Source organism: Microcaecilia unicolor, chromosome 6, assembly GCF_901765095.1.
Source record: "Microcaecilia unicolor chromosome 6, aMicUni1.1, whole genome shotgun sequence".
In the NCBI taxonomy this organism is placed as follows: domain Eukaryota; kingdom Metazoa; phylum Chordata; class Amphibia; order Gymnophiona; family Siphonopidae; genus Microcaecilia; species Microcaecilia unicolor.
Genome location: NC_044036.1, coordinates 291881676 through 291902511, shown reverse-complemented (window position 1 = coordinate 291902511; position 20836 = coordinate 291881676). Strand labels below are relative to the sequence as shown.

The window sequence follows — 20836 nt, the reverse complement described above, 5'->3', positions numbered from 1 at the left end:
CTCTGGCTCGTAGAGATCTTGTTTAGACCTCCAAGAGAGGGCAGATGAGACTATCTGCTTCTCCCTCCTTTTCATAAAGAGGAGCTCAGTACTCTTATTTCTGAGGCATTGGCAGTTCTTTCCATTGAGGAGCCTTCTGCTTCAGCATCAGAAGTTCCATCTTTGTCGATCATGAGGAGGCTTAGAGGTCCTTCTAAGGCCTTCCCGATGTATCCTGACATGCAGGACATAATTACAGCAGAATGAGTCTCACCGGACATGAGGCTGACAGTGGGAAGAGCCATAGCTCGCCTCTACGTGTTGGATCTGCAGGAGAAAGAGAAATTGAAGCTTCCCAGGGTGGTCTCCCTGGTTATAATGGTGACTAAGAAGACCACCTTGCCGGTGGAAGGGGGCATGCCCTAAAAGGCCTACAGGATAGGAAGCTAGAAGGCTCACTGAAACAAGCCTTTGAAGTGGCCTCTTTGGGCCTTCAAGAGACAGTGTGCAGCTCATTTGTGGCAAGAGCATGCCTGAAATGGCATCAGCAGTCTGCAACACAGGACAGGTGCCATAATGCCCATCTGGAAGGTGGGGTCTGTCTACTTCGTAGATGCAATTTATGACATGTTATGGGTTACGGCCCACAGTATGTCTTTGGCTGTCATGGTACATCGGCAGCAGATGGAGCATCAGTCAAGCCTAGTTAAACTGCCCTTTCGGGGCAAGTGACTATTTGGAGAAGATCTCAGTAACGATGAAAGAATGGTGGGAGACTAAGCCACAGATCTGAAAGCTTTTGGTCATCCGTCCTCAGGGGGCTCTCTATTTCGAGACATCAGACGGTATCGGCCTGGTTGTCAGCAATACGGTCAGAAGTTCTGCTTTCAATCATGCCAGTCTTCCTTTTGCGCAGACAGGAAGTCATCTCGGCTAGACCGCCCAGTGCCTCCCGAGCTTTGCAATGATGTGATGCTGGTCCATGCTTCTCTTCCTCCAGTGGGAGGACATCGTCAGGAGTTTTGGGAGGAGTGGACCAAAATCACATCAGACCAGTGGGTTCCGGATATTCTTACAGAAGGTTACAAGTTGGAGTTCTTCCACCCAGTCGCTCCTCTCTTCTTGCACTCTCCTTGTCAAAAGGGAACCAAGGTGGTGGAGGTTCAGGCCACTATAAATTTCTTGCTGGCTCTCTGGGCCATTGTTCCAGTTTCCCAGTCCAAACAAGGGCAAGGCAGATACTCAGTGTACTTCATTTTCCTAAAAAAAAGGAAGGCATCTTTTGTCCAGTGTTGTATCTCAAAGGTCTAAACCGCTGCATCCAAGTGTCCCGTTTTCGCATGGAAATGCTAAGAGTAGTCATAGCCGAAGTTCAAGTGGGAGAACTTCTCACTGTACTCAATCTCAAGGAGAAACATAAGAACATAAGAGTAACCATACTGGATCAGACCAATGGTTCATCTGTTCCAGTATCTTGTTTCCAACAGTGGCCAATCTAGGTCACAAGTACCTGGCAGAAACCCAAATAGTAGCAACGATCCATGCTACAAATCCCAGGGTAAGCAGTGGCTTCCTCATGTCTATCTCAGTAGCAGACTATGGACCTTTCCTCCAGGAACTTTTTTTTTTTTAACTCAGATATTCTAACCGCTATTACTACATTCTCCGGCAGTGGGTTCCAGAGCTTAACTATTCATTGAGTGAAAAAATATTTCCTCCTATTTGTTTTAAAAGTATTTCTGTATAACTTCATTGAGTGTTCCTTAGTCTTTGTACTTTTTGAAAGAGTAAAAAATGGATTCATTTCTACACATTCTATACCACTCAGGGTTTTGTAGACCTCAATCATATCTTCCCTCAGCTGTTTCATTTCCAAGCTGATGAGCCCTAACCTCATTAGCCGTTTCTCAATAAAAGGTGGCGTTCCATCCCCTTTATCATTTTGGTCGCTCTTCTTTGAACCTTTTCTAATTTTGGCATATCTTTTTGGAGATCCGGCAACCAGAATTGAAAGTAATATGCAAGGTGAGGTTGCACCATGCAGTGATACACTGGCATTATAGTATTCTTGGTCTTGTATACCATCCCATTCCTATCATCCTGTTTGCTCTTTTGGCCGCACTGTACACTGGGCAGAAAATTTCAGGATTTTGTCTACAATGACACCTGAATCTTTTTCTTGGGTGCTGACTCCCAAGGTGGTCTCTAGCCTTGGTTAACTATGATTCAGATTATTAAACTTTGCATTTGTCCACATCATATTTCATCTGCCATTTGGATGCCCAGTCTTCCAATTTCCTAAGGTCTCCCTGCAATTTTTTGTAGTCCGCATGTGTTTTAACAGCTTTGAATAGTTTTGTGTCATCTGCAAATTTAATCATCTCACTTGTCGTTCTGATTTCCAGTTCATTTATAAATATGTTAAATACCACCAGTCCCAGTACAGATCCCTGTGGCACTCGCTAGTCACCCTTCTCCATTGAAAAAAATGTCCATTTAACCCTACCCTCTGTTTTGTTGTTTGTTACATTTGTACCCCGCGCTTTCCCACTCATGGCAGGCTCAATGCGGCTTACATGGGGCAATGGAGGGTTAAGTGACTTGCCCAGAGTCACAAGGAGCTGCCTGTGCCTGAAGTGGGAATTGAACTCGGTTCCCCAGGACCAAAGTCCACCACCCTAACCACTAGGCCACTCCTCCAATAATCATTTCCTAATCCACAACAGAACATTGCCTCCTATCCCATGACTCTGATTTTCTCAGGAGTCTCTCATGATGAACTTCGACAAAAGCTTTCTGAAAATCTAGATACACTACATCAACCATCTCACCTTTATCAACATGTTTTTATTTATGCCATCAAAGAAATTAAACAGATTGGTGAGGCAAGACTTCCCTTGGCTAAATCCATTCTGACTCTGTTCCATTAAACCATATTTATTTATGTGCTCCGTAATTTTATTCTTTATAGTTTTCACTATTTTTCTTGACCTGACATTATATACCCATATGACCCCCGCATTTGGGCCATCACTTCCAGTTTAAGGCTTTGCCCTTCAGTCTTGCCACGGCACCAAGAACGTTTACCAAGGTTATGGTAGTGGTGGCGGCGGCAGCAGCCTTACTTCAGTGCCAGGGAATCAAAGCTTACACATATCTTGACGAATGGCTCATTCATGCATCATCCTATTTGGACAGCGTGGTGGTGGCAGACGGTTGCCCATTTTCTGCAGTCATTGGGTTGGGTGATCAATTTTGAAAAGAGCAGACTAATTCCATTGCAGACGCTGAAGTATTTGGGTGTTCTATTCGACACAGCAAGGGGAGAGGATCTTTCTCTTGGAATGCAGGAGATTGAAGCTGGTTCAACAGATTCATCTTCTCAGTCATGGCAGGCCCAGAGTCTGGGATTATGTCCAGGTTCTGGGGTCAGTGATGGCAGCGATGGAAGTGGTTCTATGGGCAAGAGCTCATATGTGGTCACTACAGGAGTGTCTTCTCAGTCGCTGGTTTCCAGTGTCACAGAAGTACGACCTTCATCTTCCTTGTTGTTGCCCAGGAATTTGACCGTTGGAACTCCCTTTCCAATAACACAGTGGGAGCTGGTGACAACGGGCGCTAGCAGGTTGGGTTGGAGAGCTCATTACAAGTTTCTTCTGACATAGGACACATGGGACAGAAGAATCTCTGTGATCAATAAATCGCGTGCAGTTTAGAACAGTGTGGAATACCTTGCAGACTTTGCTCCCTTTGTGGCGAGGGCCCCGGTTCTAGTTTTCTCTGACAATGCGACAGCAGTGGCTTATGTTAACAGGTAAGTTGGGACCCGTAGTCATCTGATGGTGGTGGAGGCAGCCTCTGTCATGAGTTGGGTGGAGAAAAATCTTTGCTTATCGGAAACTCACTTCACTGGGTCCTTGAATGTGGAGGCAAACTTTTTCAGCAAGCACTCCTTGGATCCGGGAAAATGGGAACTATCAGGCCGGGGTTTTCAGCTGATAGTGGACTGATGGGGTTCTCCACTTTTACACTTGATGGTGATGAAACTGAATGCTAAAGTGCGCAAGTTCTTCAGCCATTGGAAAGAACCAGGCTCAATGGAGAACGATGCCTTACTGCAACCCTGGCTGGAGAGACATCTGCTATATATCTTTCCTCCTTGGACTGTGGTATGCTGCATGTTGAAAAAGATCGCATTGCACCAGGATTGAAAAATTCTCATAGCCCCAGATTGGCTGCGGAGGCTATGGTATGCAGACCTGATTTAACTGCTGGATGGAGATCCTCTCCGTCTTCCGCCAGTACACAGCCTACTGAAGCAAAGTCCGGTGCTCATTGAGAATCCATGCCCATTTGGTCTTAGAGCTTGACCATTGAAAGGGCTCGGTTAAGACAAGAAGGTTATTCTTATTTGGCAATTGCTGCATTGATTCATTCTGTACATCCATGGTGTATGCGAGGGTGTGGAGGATGTGCAAGGGCTGGTGTTCTGAACACAGACTTTCTTCCTTTGCTCAGATCATGCACATCCTAGTGTTGCTCCAGACAGGCCTTCAGAAAGGATTGGCATTGGGTTCTCTAAAAGTTCAGGTTGCAACTTTGGCCTGTTTCAGGGGCCAATAACAGAAGACATTTCTTGCAGTTTTCCCGGATATCATTCAATTTTTTTTTATTTTTTATTTTGCATTTTCAAAGTTATACAAGCCAAAGTTTAAACACTACAATTCTCCAAAGTACATTAACTGGTCAAATCGTCAACATTGCCAATTCTTAACCAATCGGATATCATTCAATTTTTGCGGGGATTGGACTGGATGCGGCATCACTTTCATAAGCCATGTCCAAAGTGGAATCTTAATTTAGTTCTTTATGCTCTCCAGAAGTCTCCTTTTGAGCCACTCTGGAAGACCTCCATTAAAGATCTTACGCTAAAGACAAAGTTCTGGATTGGCTTTTGCGTCCACGAGTAGGGTTTCCGAGCTTCAGGCTTTCTCGTTAGGATCCTTTTCTCCGCTTTTCAGAGGCGGGGATCTCCCTACGCACGATTCCTTCCTTATCAGCATTTCATCTCGATCAATCTGTGGAGCTTCCGTCCTTTCGCAGAGAGGACAAAGAGGCACAGTATTCTTCCTTGAAGCTTCTCAATGTACGTAGCATCCTCATTAAATATCTGGAAGTCACGAATGAGTTTCGAAATTAGGACAGATTATGCTTTTTGGTAAATGGAGGCTTGGCCTCATGGCTTCCAGGCCCAGAATTGCTAGATGGCTGAAGAGACTATTGCTTGTGGGCAAGCAGGTTCCTCAGGCCTTGCGGGCTCATTCTACGAGGTGTTCAGAGACATCCTTAGTGGAGACTATTTTACTGTCTCCAGTGGATATTTGCAAGGTGGCAATGTGGTCTATGCTGCATATCTTTGCCAAACACTACAGGGTGGATGTTGCGGCGTGCTTGGAAGCCAGTTTTTAGGCTTTGGCGCAGCGGCGCCAGGATTCCACCCACCCTAGGGATTGTTTTTATACACCCCCAAAGTTCTGGAATAGTGGAAACCTACGTAATGGAAGGAGAAATTAGGTCTTAACTGATCATTTTCTTTCCATTAGTCCCTCCCACTATTCCAGAGGCCCACCCGAGGTTTTTGGAGCTATATAGTCAGTGTGAAATAATGGGCCAAATAACGACTGTCACCGTGCATAGTGCTTCCTGCATATCTCTTATTCTGTACAAGTTGTCCAGAGATGAGGGAGGTCCACATGTTTACTTGTCTGGTTAGTGTAGCGAGTTATTTAAGGTTGTTGTGTTTATTCTGAGTATTATCTTTACTGCTTGCCTATATAAATACTGAGGAGCTGGACTGGATGCCAAGAGAGAGATTTCTCAGCTTAGTTTTCTATCTCCACCTGATGGACACAACTATCCCTACAGGTTCTGGAATAGTGGGAAGGACTAGTGGAAAGAAAATTTATCAGGTAAGACCTAATTTCTTCATACTCCTGCTTTGGTTTTCGATGATCTACCTGTTCATCTTCCTTTTAATCTTCACAGCCAGCATTTTCTCCCACAGATTTACATAACAGTCTCCCTTCTACTAAGTCTAACAGCCTTTAGGCTTTCATGTGAGGGCTTTCTACTTTTAAAGTCTGGCAGGAGGTTCCAACTTTTTCCCGCCTCCTTCAGTGCTTCTCTACCACCTAGCATTACTACTTCACATAAAGGCCTTCTCCTTTAAAGTCCAGCAGGTGGTTCCAGCTTCTTCCCACCTGGTTCAGTACGTCATCCCCTTTTCCGGCCTCTGTCTTCCAGGGCTGGAGAAGACAGAGGGGTGTGATCCCACCTTTTATTTCTGTTGGGCTTTAGAAGCCTCCTGCTGACCATTTCTGAGAGCTCGAGGCAAAGGAATTACATTTACTCACTGTTCCTTAAACGAAAGCTATCGGCTCTCCATAGCTTCTTATAACCCAAAGTTTGTATCTTCTTCAGGCATTATAATTCTAGGGCAAAATGTAATGGGGCCGATATTCAGACTGCTGGAGGTAGCCGGTGCTGCCTCCTGTGGTCAGCGCTGAGTCCAGATATTCAATGTCGGGCAATTTCAGGTGATCAGCATTGAATATCCGGTTTATTTTTGGCTGGTTCTAACTTAACCAGCGAAGCCGATATTCGGCACTGGCTGGTTAGTTGGAATCGACAAAAAATATTCTAGGTATTCATGTGGCCAAACATGGCCACCAAACTCATGCTGAAAATTGCTGGATAGCTGGTTATATTGTGCAATATAACTAGCTAGCTGCTAACCACAAATTTTCAGCAGGTCATGACCGGCCATGTCCCACTGAAAATTTGCAGATAGCTGGCTAAGTACCATTTAACCGGCCAGTTGCTGTTCCTGGACAGTTAAATGGTTTTGAATATCTGGGAATGTGCTTATAGCTGCAAAGTAGGGCAAGTCCATGGTTCCTTTGAGATCTCCTATCTCTCTCTTGCTTCTCTGCAGACTGCCGTTTTAGTTTCTCAACTTCTCTCTTCCAGTAGCTTCTGAGCCCGCCCCTTCTTTTTTCTCAGGAGTTTACTTGAGCTATCCTTTAGAATCCAACTGAATTTTGGTTTGGACTCTGTACTAAAACAGATTTCAGCCAAAAATGCTCATGCATTTTTGGCTGAAACCAAAACTCTTCCCACGCCCCACAATCACTCACTGCTGCCATAGCCTCCTCCTCCCCTCCCCTCAGAAGAGGGCAGATCCTCCTGGACCTGCCACCATTTGACCCCCAACCCCTCCCACCACCCTATCTCCATTCGCTCTTGCCATCAGAGGTTCCTCAACCAAAATGGCTGTTGGGACCTCCCACGGCAGCCTTGCGAGACTGCCACAAAAGATTGTGGCGGCCACAGCATAAAGAGGAGTGACTGGCAATGGTTATTGCTCCTGTTTATGCTGCTTCCAGTCCTAAGACTGCCACCGGGACCTCCCACAGAAGTCTCGGCAGCCATTTTAGCTGAGGAACCTGCAGAGGCAAGAGCAACTGCGGGATCGTTCTTGCCAGAAGATGCCATTAGACCAGGCCGTTTAAAGTTAGGCCTAGGGAGGGCCTTCAGATGGTGGGAGGGAGGGAGGGAGGCAGCAGTGGCTGGCCTGGGAGGACCCGCGAGGTGCCGTTATTTGGTTTTGTCCGAAACCAAAACCATTGGCTTTGTATGGTTTCTACCACCCTTTTCTCTTAATGGAGACTTTAGTCAGAGATTACAATTCCCAGCCTGCCAGCCTATTCCTGCCCCTCCCTCACATCCTTTTACTAGCATTTCTCTGAGAACCCGTCTGGAGGTTAGCTTCTCTGTATTCCCCCTCCTGGCTTTCTGAGCCCTTCCTGGGGAATGTGTAGGCCCGTTTCCTTCCCAAGACACCATCTCCTTGTAACACAGCCCCTAAACTCCAAACCCTCCCACCCTTTGTCATGTAAGAGCTTGTTTGCATCTGTTTCCATCTGATGTTTCCCATTCTTAAGTGCTGGGGTTTTCATTAGGGCTACTTTCTATTGTCACTTTCTCCAAGGCTCTCTCTTGGCTCCTAGTTGTGCTTTAACTGGGTAGCCAAGATACATAAGCAGCTCCTACCTTACTCCTAGGGACTTTGTTGCCTGCTCCAATCTACTTGAGCTGATACCACTCTCCCTTGGGAGGAGCCTGCCTGTCTCTGCATCCCCTCCTCAGCAACTCCTAGGACTTTAGCGTATGGGTTTCCTTCGGTGAATTCCACCTGATCCTGGGCTGACTTCCTGGGAACTCCAGGGACTCCCAGGGCTGTTAACCACCCTGTTCCATCCCCCCATAGTCTCCTGTGATATTCCTTAAGAATTACAGTACGATTAGGACTAGACAGTCTTGGCTATGAGACACACTGTAGAAGACAGATTGCTGGCTCCAGCAGCATTACTCTGAGTAGATCTCTTTTACTTTTCATTGCAGAATATCTCTTGGCTTTTTAAAGCTATTTTGCTGAAAATTCTGGTTCATGATTTTATGCAATTGGATATAAAAATTGTTTGGTTTTGTGTGGGAACTGCTGAATGTGAGCCAGGCTCAGGGTTGTCATCCGTCTTCTCTCTGGTTTTCAGAGCAGACTGAAGGGCTGGGCAAAAACTTCATGGCATTAGAACCAAAGAGGTGCCATTGAGACTTGGTCGCTTAGAAGAATGCAGCAGATAAATTAAATATATTTAGGGGCCCTTTTATAAAGCTGCAGCAAAAAGTGGCCTTTGCACACGCTTATGTAGGTCTTTTTTGTGTGCTAAGGACACTTTTCTATTTTCTGAATTAATAGCCATGTGCTAATGTTGCTATTAGCATGTGACCATTAACAAAAATTAGTGTGTGAGCCCTTACCACCATCTATTTTGTAGGCAATAAGGGCTCACGTGCTAATCCTGTGCTGATCAGTTGGTATGAGGCAATGTGGCTGCGCTAACTGATTAGCACTGATACGTCCTTTTTCCACCTCCAGATAATTTCCCCCAGCCAAAAAAATAAAATTTATTTTTAGCGCGTGCACCTTACCACAGGATGCCTCCGGCATTTCCCGCAGTACGCCATTTTAAGCTGTAGTAAGCACGCATTAGTGCTTACTGCAGCTTGTTAAAAGGGCCCCTTAGTATGAGCAATTTGCTTTTTTTTTTCACCAAATTTAAGTGCTCAAAAACTTTGGCAATTTTCATCACTAAGCAAAGCAAAATTATGCCAAAATATTCATGAATGGCGACAAACTATTTTTGTGAAGTTTTGCCTTAGACATAGAATTGGTGCTGAGGTGTATGGATAACTCGATCCGGCAGTGTAGTGCCTCTGAAGTGTGTCGTTAATTTGGCCTAGCAGTTTTCTCTCACTCCTTTGAACGTCCAGCTAAGTCAGAATTAATCTTCAGATTACAGCCCCATGAGCCTTCATTTGCAACTTCCTGTGTATTTAAACCTCCTCCCAACCTCTGTAGGCCAGCAACTGCAATGATTTCCCTCAGTCAGGTCCCCAGACCACAGCACCCTGAATCTGTCCAGTAAGTGCCCCTGAGAATCAAATCTAAAGTGTTTGTATTTTTCCTCAGCATCCCTACATGTGACAAAACATCCCTACAATGTACTAAAGCTATAAAACTATTTTTGGGCTGAAGGACATATCTGTCCCTGCCTATTTGTAAAACTGTAAACGGTTTTCTGGGGAAGGATAAATGGGCATTAAAGCAGTTGCTGGATTTCCCTTGTCTGCAGGACACTCAGGAGTTCCTTCGCTGCCTGATGGATCAGCTGCATGAGGAGCTAAAAGAGCCAGTAGTGACTGAGACCAGCATTGAATCCAGCGACATGGAGGAGAAACATGAGGGTGATCGCAGCCCCTCAGAGGAAGAGTTCCTCTCCTGTGACTCAAGTAGTGACAGGGGAGACAGTGAGGGGGTTCTGCGCAGAGGCTCTGTTGCAGAGATGGAGTTGCTGATTCATGAGGAGGCTGGGAGGGGCATCTCACAGAAGGAAAAGTTAAAGGACCGGAAGCTGGCCTGTGGGCATCGGCGCACAAACTCAAAACAGGTTGATGAGGATGCAGATGTTGACACGGCCATGACAGCAGGTGCTGAGCTGGAGAGGGGAACTCATTTCTGTGTGGATATGAGAAGGGATATGTGTCTAGGGTCCATTTTCAGACTCTGCCCTATGCTTTTCTTTCTCAGAACCAGATAATGATGCATATGTGCGTTGCTCCTCTCGGCCCTGCAGCCCAGTTCACCAAGAAACACATCCAAAGCTCTCTAGCAGCCTTACTCGCTCCAGTCCTTTCCGCTCTGGCCCATCCTATGTCCTTAAGAAAGGTACAATGGGGGGGGGGGGGGGGGCACAGAATCAGCCTGCTTGGGCTAGTTTTCTGGTATTTTGCGTCTGGTCTCTTGTGCTCTTGGCTGATGAATGTTTGTCTGTTGCTTGCAGCCCATGTGCAGACAGGTGGAAAAAAGAAGGAGGTCCGTTATCGCAGTGTCATTTCTGACATCTTTGATGGCTCCATCCTGAGCTTGGTGCAGTGCCTGACTTGTGACCGGGTGCGTCTGTGTTGCAGCTCCAGATAGAGAGAGCTTTTTTTTTCTCTTTCTAGTGATTTGAGGGATGTTTTCTGGGATCATGGAGCAGCTGGACACACTTTTGAGGAAAATATGAAACTAAATTTAACACTGAGGAGCCAGCAAGAAAGAACCCTGCCCCTAGCATGACAAGCAGACCACAAGCCAAAAATTCATGAACCCTGAAAAAGAGAAAGTTACATTGTCAACAGATTTTTTTTATCTCTGCTAATACCTTTTATAAAATGTGTATATGTGATTACTGAGCTATAGAAAACTGAGGATAAAGCCACATAGGGAAGGAAAATGAGGTAGATCACATGGCCCTGGAAATCTTATCTGCTTCTGGAACTTAGAGCAACACATTGTTGCCCTAGTGAATTTTCGTAGCTTGTATTTGAGGATCTAAGCCCCGATTAGTGAGAGGGTGGTGACAGAGGAGACCTGCTGTGCAAAGTGGAGGTGGTTGGTACCAGGAGCTCAAGGGGAAGCTGGGAACAGAAGGAAGTAAGGGTGCCTCCTTTTAGTACAGGGGGTTGGGACTGAAATGAGACCTTTGATTTGGGGGGGGGGGACCAATAGCTGCTCATTGGAGGGAATGGAGAGTGGTGCTTGCTTTCTGTATATGACATGTTAATGTCTTTTTTTTTTTTTTCTCTCCTTTTCTCTTGCAGGTGTCCACCATGGTGGAGACATTTCAGGATCTGTCTCTGCCCATCCCTGGCAAGGAAGATTTGGCAAAACTTCATTCTACCATCCATCAAAATATGCCAGCTAAGGTGGGCACATGTGGTGATGGCTATGCCACTCAAGGTTGGATTGCCTTCATCATGGAGTACATTCGAAGGTGAATGTCTGGGAGTCCTGGTATAATTGGGGAACACTAGAGCCTTTCTTGTCTATTGCTGTTGAGTGTAAATATTTATCTGTTGTTATACTGTTAAGTCATATAATATTTCATAAGTTTACACATCCAAAAAATATACAGTATAGAAATGGAAACTCTCCATAGCCTTTACTATCCCAGCATCCCCTACCTTTCGCATGTGCTACTCTAAATAACCAAGTTTTACATTTTCCACAAAAACACGTTAAACTTATATGCTTTCCTAATCCCCCAGGCAGATTGTCCCATAAGACTGAGATTGCATGTTTTTCATTTTTTTGGTTCTGCCAAAAGAATATCGCTAGCAATCTCCAACAGGCCCTGGTAAGATGAACATAATAATATTTACCCCGGTATGTATAAATTAACACAACCTGCAAGACCACCTGGAGCTAGTCCATTCACAAGGTTAAAAATCAAAGTTCAAATCTTGAATACTGTGCTCCATTTTATTGGCAACCAGTGAAGTTCCTTCCTTCAGTCCTAGTGTAAGATGTGTATAACTGAGGGCCAGTAAGCATTCTGGCAGCCATATTTTGAAGCAATTGTAATTTCACAGATGGTACCAAGGTAACCCATGTGCAACATACTGCAGTATTCCAGATGTGCAATAACCCAGTCATACACCAGTGAGACCAGTTCAGCCTGTTCAAAATAAGAATACAAATAACAGCATTCCACAGATGAAACTGACATTTCTTCCACACTGGTAAAACTTGTTTATTGGAGGTAAGGGAGAGGGAGGCATTCAAAATTACCTTTATTTCATCCACAGGGGATATGAGCTGACCTTCCAGGTGCACAACCTGAAACTGATGGTCTCTGCAGTCATAATAATTCAGTTTTATCTTGTTGAGCTTTTAATTTATTCTAGATGTTTGTGTGTCTGAGGGGATCCTTTGCTGCTCACGTGTGAGACACAAATGTGAGGCGCAGCTGGAATGCAAGGGGCGACAGTCTGTGGACCCCACAGGACACTGTCTATCTACTTATCTGTTTGTTTGTTTTTGCCAGGTTTGTAGTGTCGTGTATTCCCACCTGGTTTTGGGGGCCTGTCGTGACGCTGCAGGACTGTCTCGCAGCATTCTTTGCTGCTGATGAGCTGAAGGGTGAGTCCTCTCCCCTCATTTACATAGATAATACCCTGCATTCCTGCCTAGCTCCTTTCTGCTGTTTTATTTATTTGAGGGAGGGGGGGGGGTTGTTTTGATTTCCTTCTCCCTTTGGGATTTTGGTTCAGTCAGAACTTGCCCTTATGCTTCTTCAGCATGAGCCATGAGCCTTTGTTCACAGCTACCTTAGAATTTTTCTTCTATTTGTACAGTATATGTGGTCTGGGGCTGTGTTATATCCTAGGTGAACCATCGGCCAGACACCCCCCACCTCACCTACAGCCCAGCATCTTCTCTTCCCTTCTCTCACTACTCCATGTCCAGCATTTCTCCTTTCCTTCAAACCCTGACCTGCATTTTCTTTCATTGCTGCTTCTGCCACCAGAGCCAAGGATGCAGCAGGTGTTGAGTGAGTCTGCAGATTCTCAAAGGCCTGCTGCTGAAGGCTGCTTTAAAGGGCTGCCTTTGACTGCTATGCCAGCATTGTGATTTGGCCCCTGCAACCTTAAGCAGCTGCCTGGTCCACCTTGTGATAGGGCCAGCACTGTACCTACTACTACTACTACTTAACATTTCTAGAGCGCTACTAGGGTTACGCAGCGCTGTACAATTTAACAAAGAGAGACAGTCCCTGCTCAAAGAGCTTACAATCTAATAGACAAGTGAACGGTCGGTCCGATAGGGGCAGTCAAATTGGGGCAGTCTGGATTCACTGAACGGTAAGGGTTAGGTGCCAAATGCAGCATTGAAGAGGTGGGCTTTAAGCAAAGACTTGAAGACGGGCAGGGAGGGGGCTTGGCGTAAGGGCTCAGGAAGGTTGTTCCAAGCCTAGGGTGAGGCGAGGCAGAATGAGCGGAGCCTGGAGTTGGCGGTGGTGGAGATGGGTACTAAGAGGAGGGATTTATCCTGTGAACGGAGGTTACAGGCGGGAACGTAAGGGGAGATGAGGGTAGAAAGATAGTGAGGGGCAGCAGACTGAGTGCATTTGTAGGTAAGAAGGAGAAGCTTGAATTGAATGCGGTATCTGATCGGAAGCCAGTGAAGTGACCTGAGGAGAGGGGTGATATGAGTATATCTGTTCTGGCGGAATATGAGACGTGCAGCAGAGTTCTGAACAGATTGAAGGGGGGATAGATGGCTAAGTGGGAGGCCGGTGAGGAGTAAGTTGCAGTAGTCCAGGCGAGAGGTAATGAGAGCGTGGACAGCTCGGTCCAGCCAACTCCCACAGACCATGGCTGTCCCCTGTATCTGGTTAATGTGAGCTTAAGTCTGGCTTCTAGATGGAAATAGGACTTCCAGTTAGCCCTGGGCTCTGAACATTGCCTTTGCAGCCTGTGGCCTAACCCATTTCCTCCATCTGATGGTGTCTGGGGCAGCACCAATACCCCCACCTCCCTCTTGTTCATAAAGAAATATAAAGAGGTGTCTCTGCAGCTTAAAAGCTTGATGTAAGAACACATTCTCTCGCCTCTTTTTCCATAATGTCACGTCTGTTATTTGTTTTGCAGGAGATAACATGTACAGCTGTGAGCGCTGCAAGAAGTGAGTTACTTCCCATTGAACAGCTTCTGCCTGTCATTGCTTTCTGTGAGATCAGGGTTTGAGTTCATCCCAAGCTGCTATGTCTGTCTGTAAAGATGGAGGAACTCGTGTCATATTCTGTGCAGCGATGGGGGAGTTAGGGACTGACCCTTAGATCCTCAGTCATATCCTGCAAAAGTGTCAGGAGAGATCAGGAGTGACCTGTGTGTCATTGATTTAACCGTGCCTCTCTTTTTTTTCCTCCTAGACTACGCAATGGTGTGAAGTACTGTAAGGTACTTTGCTTACCTGAGGTAGGTAGCTAACTCCCCTCCCCCCCCTGTACTAAAGCTGCAGCCTCTTGAGGAGGTGGCAACTATTTTGTTTGTGATTTATTACTGCTGAATGTTTGGCAAATATAGCAAGAAAGCATATGATGTTGATGGGCAGTGGCTTGATGGTTCTTACACTCCTCAAGTTACATCCTTATGCAATGCCAAAATTGCCAGTTGACCTCTCTGTTTCCTTTCATTTCTTTGCAAAGAACGAGGACTTATCTTTTGCTGTCTTGCAACCTGTCATATTTTGTCTCCTCCACCATCTTCACTAGGAGGCTTTTCCATGCAGTGGCAGGAACAAGTTTTTCACAGAAAAACGAATAGTAGTCCTCGGACTCCTCCTCACTCTACCCGACATTAGTCCTGAACTTTGGCTCCTCTTCTAGAACTTTCTTTCCCATTTCGCATTGGCTAGAGACTGTTGAGTGGTTTGAATGTCCCTGTTGTGTATCTCCTTAAATCTCAATGCTTTGGGTACAGACCTTGCACTGTTTTGGTAGCCTTTCTCTACTCCTAATCGTGACTGTGTAGGTGTTGATGAATACACATTATCTTGTCCTGTTCTTTTCTCAGATTCTCTGTATCCATTTGAAACGCTTCCGTCATGAAGTGATGTACTCCTTCAAAATCAACAGCCATGTCTCCTTCCCACTGGAAGGTCTTGACCTCCGACCGTTTCTGGCCAAGGAGTGCACATCGCAGATCACTACCTATGATCTCCTTGCTGTTATTTGCCATCATGGAACTGCGGGTAGTAAGTGTGCACTAGTAGACCCCCTCCGATTAAGAGTAGAAATAAGCTCACGGCTTTGGCTCTGCTTCTAGCTTTTCCTTCTTCCACCCCACTGCACTGCCTTTCCTTCCCTCTCTGTCCCTCAATGTTTAGTCCTGTTCTTGTAAGCCTGAGGCCTCTCTCCTTTCTCCTGTTTCAGGTGGCCATTACATTGCTTACTGCCAGAATGTTATCAGTGGTCAGTGGTATGAATTTGACGATCAGTATGTGACAGAGGTCCATGAGATGGTGGTGCAGAATGCAGAAGCCTATGTTCTCTTCTATAGGTAGGGAAGAAAGTGGAGGAGGGTGAGAGGAATTGGGGCCAGTATTCCTGACTGATGGTCATTTCTTTTCTGTGGTCTGGCCCAGGAAAAGCAATGAAGAGGCAGTGCGTGAGAGGCAGAAGGTCGTGGCCCTGGCAGCCATGAAGGAGACCAGCCTGCTGCAGTTCTACATCTCTCGTGAATGGCTCAATAAATTCAACAGTTTTGCAGAGCCTGGGCCTATCACCAACCGCAGCTTTCTCTGTGCTCACGGAGGTATGTAAAGGGGGGGAGGGGAGACAGTGGATTTATAGCATAGCATGTATTAAGAGGACCATTGTGGGATACAGGGCTTTTATGCATGTACCCTTAAGTCGTGCAAATAAATTCAGGACTAGCAATTATTTCCTTAATACATACTTAAGTGTCACTGGGTGAAATATATAAAAGTATATCCCCTCTTTTTCCTTTTTGTGCAGGAATCCCACCCAATAAATACCATTATATCGATGATCTGGTGGTAATAGTGCCTCAGAATGTGTGGGAATACCTGTACAACAGGTAGGAAGGTGCCTCCCCCTTAGCATTCACTTAAATAAACCCAGCTGGTTGGTTCTGTAGGCAGGATGTTGAACACAAGAGATTCACAAATAGAGAAAATCTAGTACTGAAAGCAATGTTACCCTCGGCTGTCTCCCATCTCGGCCTTCTGGGATCTCCCATGAAGGAGGGACATGGATGACACAGATTGATGCCCTTGCGTTTGATGGCATTGAAGCAATGACAGGCTCAGCATGCTGGCCAGGGAAGGCATTACTGGGCCTCATTCAAGAAGTGGAGCTCAAGCAAAATTCTGAGTGCTGGTAATGGTGGAAAGGGGGTAATTTTATAAGTGCATTGAGTGTGTAGAACAGCATGCTGTGTGCTCAAATAGATGCTTGTAAAATTAGCTAGAGGATGTAAGTATGTATGCATTTATTTTGGTAGACTGCTGTTCATTAAAAATGTCAGGGGTGGTGTCCAATTCTGCTTCTTAACAGAACACAAAACAAAAAACAAAGCAAATAAGCAGACAGTACAAATGGAATAGGACATAATTATCCGGAAAGACGACATACCATCATACTATGAAAAATAGAGGACAAGTCACAGCAAGAGCATTCCATTATTAAATGCAGCCTACGAAAGCTTGGTTTTCAAGCCTTTTTAAACTTCCAGTAGGAGGGAGACTTCTCATGAGTGCCCTATCTCATCATGCTGTTGTTTTCTTTATATTACTCTGGGTAATTTGGGTGTTAATTTATTCTTGGGTACTTTAGATCGAGAGCTAGGTGGGGGAGAGGTTAGGAAGGGGATATGAGCTGGGCTTCGGTACTAGGAACTCAAGATCAATCTGTCTTAGTTTTGTGGTTACCTACCTTTTATCCTGGACTATTCCTTCTGGATCCTGTATTAAAACGAACTTTGTGGAGGAGAGATGGAAGGCTGGGACATCTTCCCTGTAGACTAATGTACCATTTGTCTTGGCCTTACAGCTATTTGACGATGGTCGGTTGCTTTCATTTGATTCTCTTCATCAACAGTATCCTATCTTACCCAATGAGTTGTTTGCTTATTTTCAATTGAGACATTTTCTTAGCTCTAGGGAGATCCATTCCATCATAGTGCGAGACAATACGTTCCTTGAGGACCTCTGTGAGGATTCCAAAACCACTAGGGGCCTTATTACCTGTTTGTATTCCTTTATGCGTGAGCAGTTGGGCCTTAATCAAGGACACAGGGAGCGGTGGCAGCAGGAACTGGGGGTTACTATTGGGGAGGGGGATTGGTCACTTTTCTGAGAACAATTAGTCCAAGAGTTCCGTTTCAGGAGAATGTAATTAAAGTGCTTTACCGGTGGTATTTAACTCCGGCTAGATTACGTCATATGTTTCCTGGAGTTTCACCACTGTTCTGGTGTGGCTGTGGTCAAAAGGGCAAGATGGGCCATATTTGGTGGTCTTGTTTTAAAATTAGAGCCTACTGGAAAGCAATACAATACAGATTGCAGACATGGTTTAAAAGGCCTATTAAGTGGTCTCCAGAGTTTTTCATATTTGCAAAAAAAACCACCGGGATTGACTCAGTCTCAGGCCTTACTAACCAGGCAGGCAATGGTGGCAGCGCGCGTTGTGCTTGCAACCTATTCGAAATCTATGAAAGTCCCTCCTCTGCCGAGATGGTTGAACAAATTATGGTTCATACGTGAAATGGAGAGACTTCGGGCGGTGCGAGGTCACACGGAGGCGAAGTGGGAAGCAATATGGGAGCCCTTCTTAAGACATTGTAAATAGGGAAGGGGTAGGGTGAGTAGGGGAGGGAGAGTTTTGTATTTGGAGTGGGATTGGGGGGTGAAGAGGGGGGAAACGTTTAATTTCATAAAACTATTAATAAACTTGGAGTCTATGTTTGAGTTGTTGATCGAATTGGAAATAGTATTCTTGTTAAAATGGTGCAGGGTATCTTTCTGTGAGAGATGCTGGAGTTGTACGGTCTCTATTATCTTGTACAATTGTGTCTTATCATCTTATGCAGTATCCTTTGTTCATTGCATTCTCTTTATTTCAATAAAGACTTCTTATAAATAAATAAATAAAAAGAATGTTTTAAGGTTCTTATGGAATAAACCATAAGAACTTTCTAATCTTAACTCTGGTGGTAAAGAGTTCCAAAGACAAGTTGCCTGATAGGAATATGATCATTCATGATTACGTTTAGATGTTACATATATAACGGTCAGGTACACAAGAAGATTATTATCCCTAATTCTAGATGTCAAATGGGAAGTAGAACTATTTAATAAATTGTACAAGTAAACAGAACCCTGACCATAATTAAATTCATCAAGTTTTGCATAGTGTGAAATATCAAAAATGTTGGTATAGGGTTTTGCATAGAGCATACATATCCCCGGCTAGGTCATATAGGATGGGATATGTGTAGCATCTCCTCAGTGTCGGGTGTACGTGTCCCTTGAAATGCCTTCAAATTAGCTTTTTGGGGTACCATTGTTCATTTCCTTAATGGGATACTAGGACAAAATATCAGCTGTCAGCTCTAGGGTTTGATAATGAATTGGGAGTGACGGGAAAGAATCATAGATTGCTGGTTCAAATATCTAGAGTGGTTGCTTTGAAAGGTATTCTCAAAAATTGGACACAGTCTTCTCTGCCTTCCTTTTGGGAATGGAGAAATAGGTTTCACAGTCTGTTTGATGGAACTTAAAGGGGTGAAATGGTCTACATAAATGTCGTAAATGTTTTTTGGATATTCGGGAAGACTATATACAAGCAATATCCCCTAGACTTGAAGGCAAATTCTGAAATTTTTTTTTTTTTTTTTTTTGGGGGGGGGGGGGGGGGGGGGTACTACCTAGGCACTTATAAGTTGACTAGTGATACGATAAAGGATGGACAGTAGACGTGGGTTTTTGAATATTAAAAGATGGTGAGAAGGGGGAGGTTTGGGTAGGAGGAGGGGTATGAGTTGAGATTAGGACAGGAATATGGGGCTCTGAGGGGGAGGAGGTAATGGAAATGTTGGTTTTCTTGGGGGGGGGGGCATAAGAACACAAGCCCTCTCTTCTGTTTCCATGATAATTTATTTTGAAAATGGCTTTGGTTGGATGGGTTTGGGGGGAGTGTTTTATGATTATAGGTGACTTGTGGTAAAGGGTTTTTGTGTATTCTATAGGGGTTATGGGACAGTGTTATTGGGAATGGTTAAAACAAAATGATCTGTACATTGAATAAATAATATTTCTGTACAATATATATAGAGGGTGGGGGAAGGCTATAGGTAGGAGGGCGTGGGGGGGGGGGGGGGGGAATAAAATCTGAAAAATAATTGAAGGAATTTTCCATTATTGTTTTTGTATAAGCTTTGATACTTTATTCATTGTATAGCAACTGTGTTGGACGAGTTTTCTTATTTTTGTCATCAATGCAAATCAGGGGGAGAGAGTTCCACAATATGGGAGCAGAGCAACAAAGGGTGGAGTTGGGAGATAAGGCAAGGCACAGTTGTTTAGGAGGTGGAATAGTCGGTTAACCTGGGAAGATCTGAGAGTCTCCGAAAGAGTATAGGGAATAGTAAATGAATCAGGATAATATGGTGTGCCAGCAAGTAAAGCTACATGTGCAAGAATAAGAATCGTGAACTTTAGCTGAAACAGGAAGCCAGTGGAGTTTCACATGTGATCCTCCCATTTAGTATTAAAAAGCAAACAGGCTGCAGTATTTTGCACAAGTTGTAAATGCTTCAGTTGATATAATGGAAAGCCTTCAAGTAATAAATTACAGTAGCCTTGGTGATTGAGGATCATTGAATGCACAAGGAGGGTAAGAAGAGCCTACAGTCTCAGAGACCTAATGCGCCTAAGAGAAAAATAAAATAACTTTTCTTCACTATCATGGAGATGAATGGAGCAAAACTAAGGTCACGATCAAATACGACTCCCAATGATGTGATGCTTTGACCGCGATGCAGCAACTCTTAATCTGTAAAGAAAATGGGCGAGGTCTCTTACCTAGAGAGCCTCAGATTTGGAATAGTTGAGAATTAGCTTGTTTGCAGGAAGCCAATGTGCAATCTAGTCCAATGTAAGCGTAAGATGAGATTGAAAAGTATTATCCCAGGAGTCATGAGCAACCAGAATATGATTGTCTTTTTCATTCAGATACAGACGGACCCCCAGACTTTGAATAAGTGAGGCAAGTGGAGCAATAAAAATGTTGAATAGAGTAGGGGCCAAAATCGAACCCTGGGGGATGCCATAGCTTAAGGGAAGACTGGATGAAACCGTAACACAGTAGTTAATAGAAAAATAAGACCTAAACCAATTCAAAGCTGTACCCTGAAAGCCAATCTGACACAGATGGGATAAGAGAAGAGAATGATCAGTAGTGTCAAACACTGATGAGAGATCAAACTGTAAAAGCAAGACATCCCTATCTGCTTGCAGATGCGTAATGGCTTCATTTAACAGTACCATCAAAGAGGTTTTTGTGCTATGGGATTGACTAAAGCTTGACTGATGGGGATGAAAACAGTTGCACTTCTCTAGAAATGGAACAGTCTGCTGTGCTACTGCTTTCTTGGTAACTTTCGCAAGAAATTATATGTTTGAAATAGGTCTGTAAGTTTTTCAGGTGCCGATGGATTTAAATTAGGCTTCTTCAACCGTGGTTTAATAAGAGAGCTTCCTGACATGACTTAAACAAATGAGCAGGAACAGCACTAAGTAATGACAGGGAAGAAAATGAGGACAAATAGCTACTACCCAGAATTAAAGATTCAGAACCATTAGTTGATGGGGGTCAGTTCCAGAGCA

At 44.6% G+C, this 20836-nt stretch overlaps 1 protein-coding gene across 3 annotated transcripts in view; it reads left to right on the top strand.

The window, feature by feature from the left end:
• USP20 (ubiquitin specific peptidase 20) overlaps window positions 1-20836 on the top strand; it is a 48480-nt gene that overhangs the window by 5442 nt on the left and 22202 nt on the right. For 2 of the 3 annotated variants that reach the window (XM_030207847.1, XM_030207848.1), the window contains exons 10-20: window positions 9735-10089; window positions 10190-10327; window positions 10443-10552; window positions 11245-11417; window positions 12471-12565; window positions 14077-14110; window positions 14358-14403; window positions 15001-15181; window positions 15360-15486; window positions 15572-15741; window positions 15945-16026. In XM_030207847.1, the coding sequence (XP_030063707.1) occupies window positions 9735-10089; window positions 10190-10327; window positions 10443-10552; window positions 11245-11417; window positions 12471-12565; window positions 14077-14110; window positions 14358-14403; window positions 15001-15181; window positions 15360-15486; window positions 15572-15741; window positions 15945-16026 (1511 nt within the window). The remainder of the gene's footprint in view (window positions 1-9734; window positions 10090-10189; window positions 10328-10442; window positions 10553-11244; window positions 11418-12470; window positions 12566-14076; window positions 14111-14357; window positions 14404-15000; window positions 15182-15359; window positions 15487-15571; window positions 15742-15944; window positions 16027-20836) is intronic. The other variant, XM_030207849.1, reaches the window with a different exon arrangement.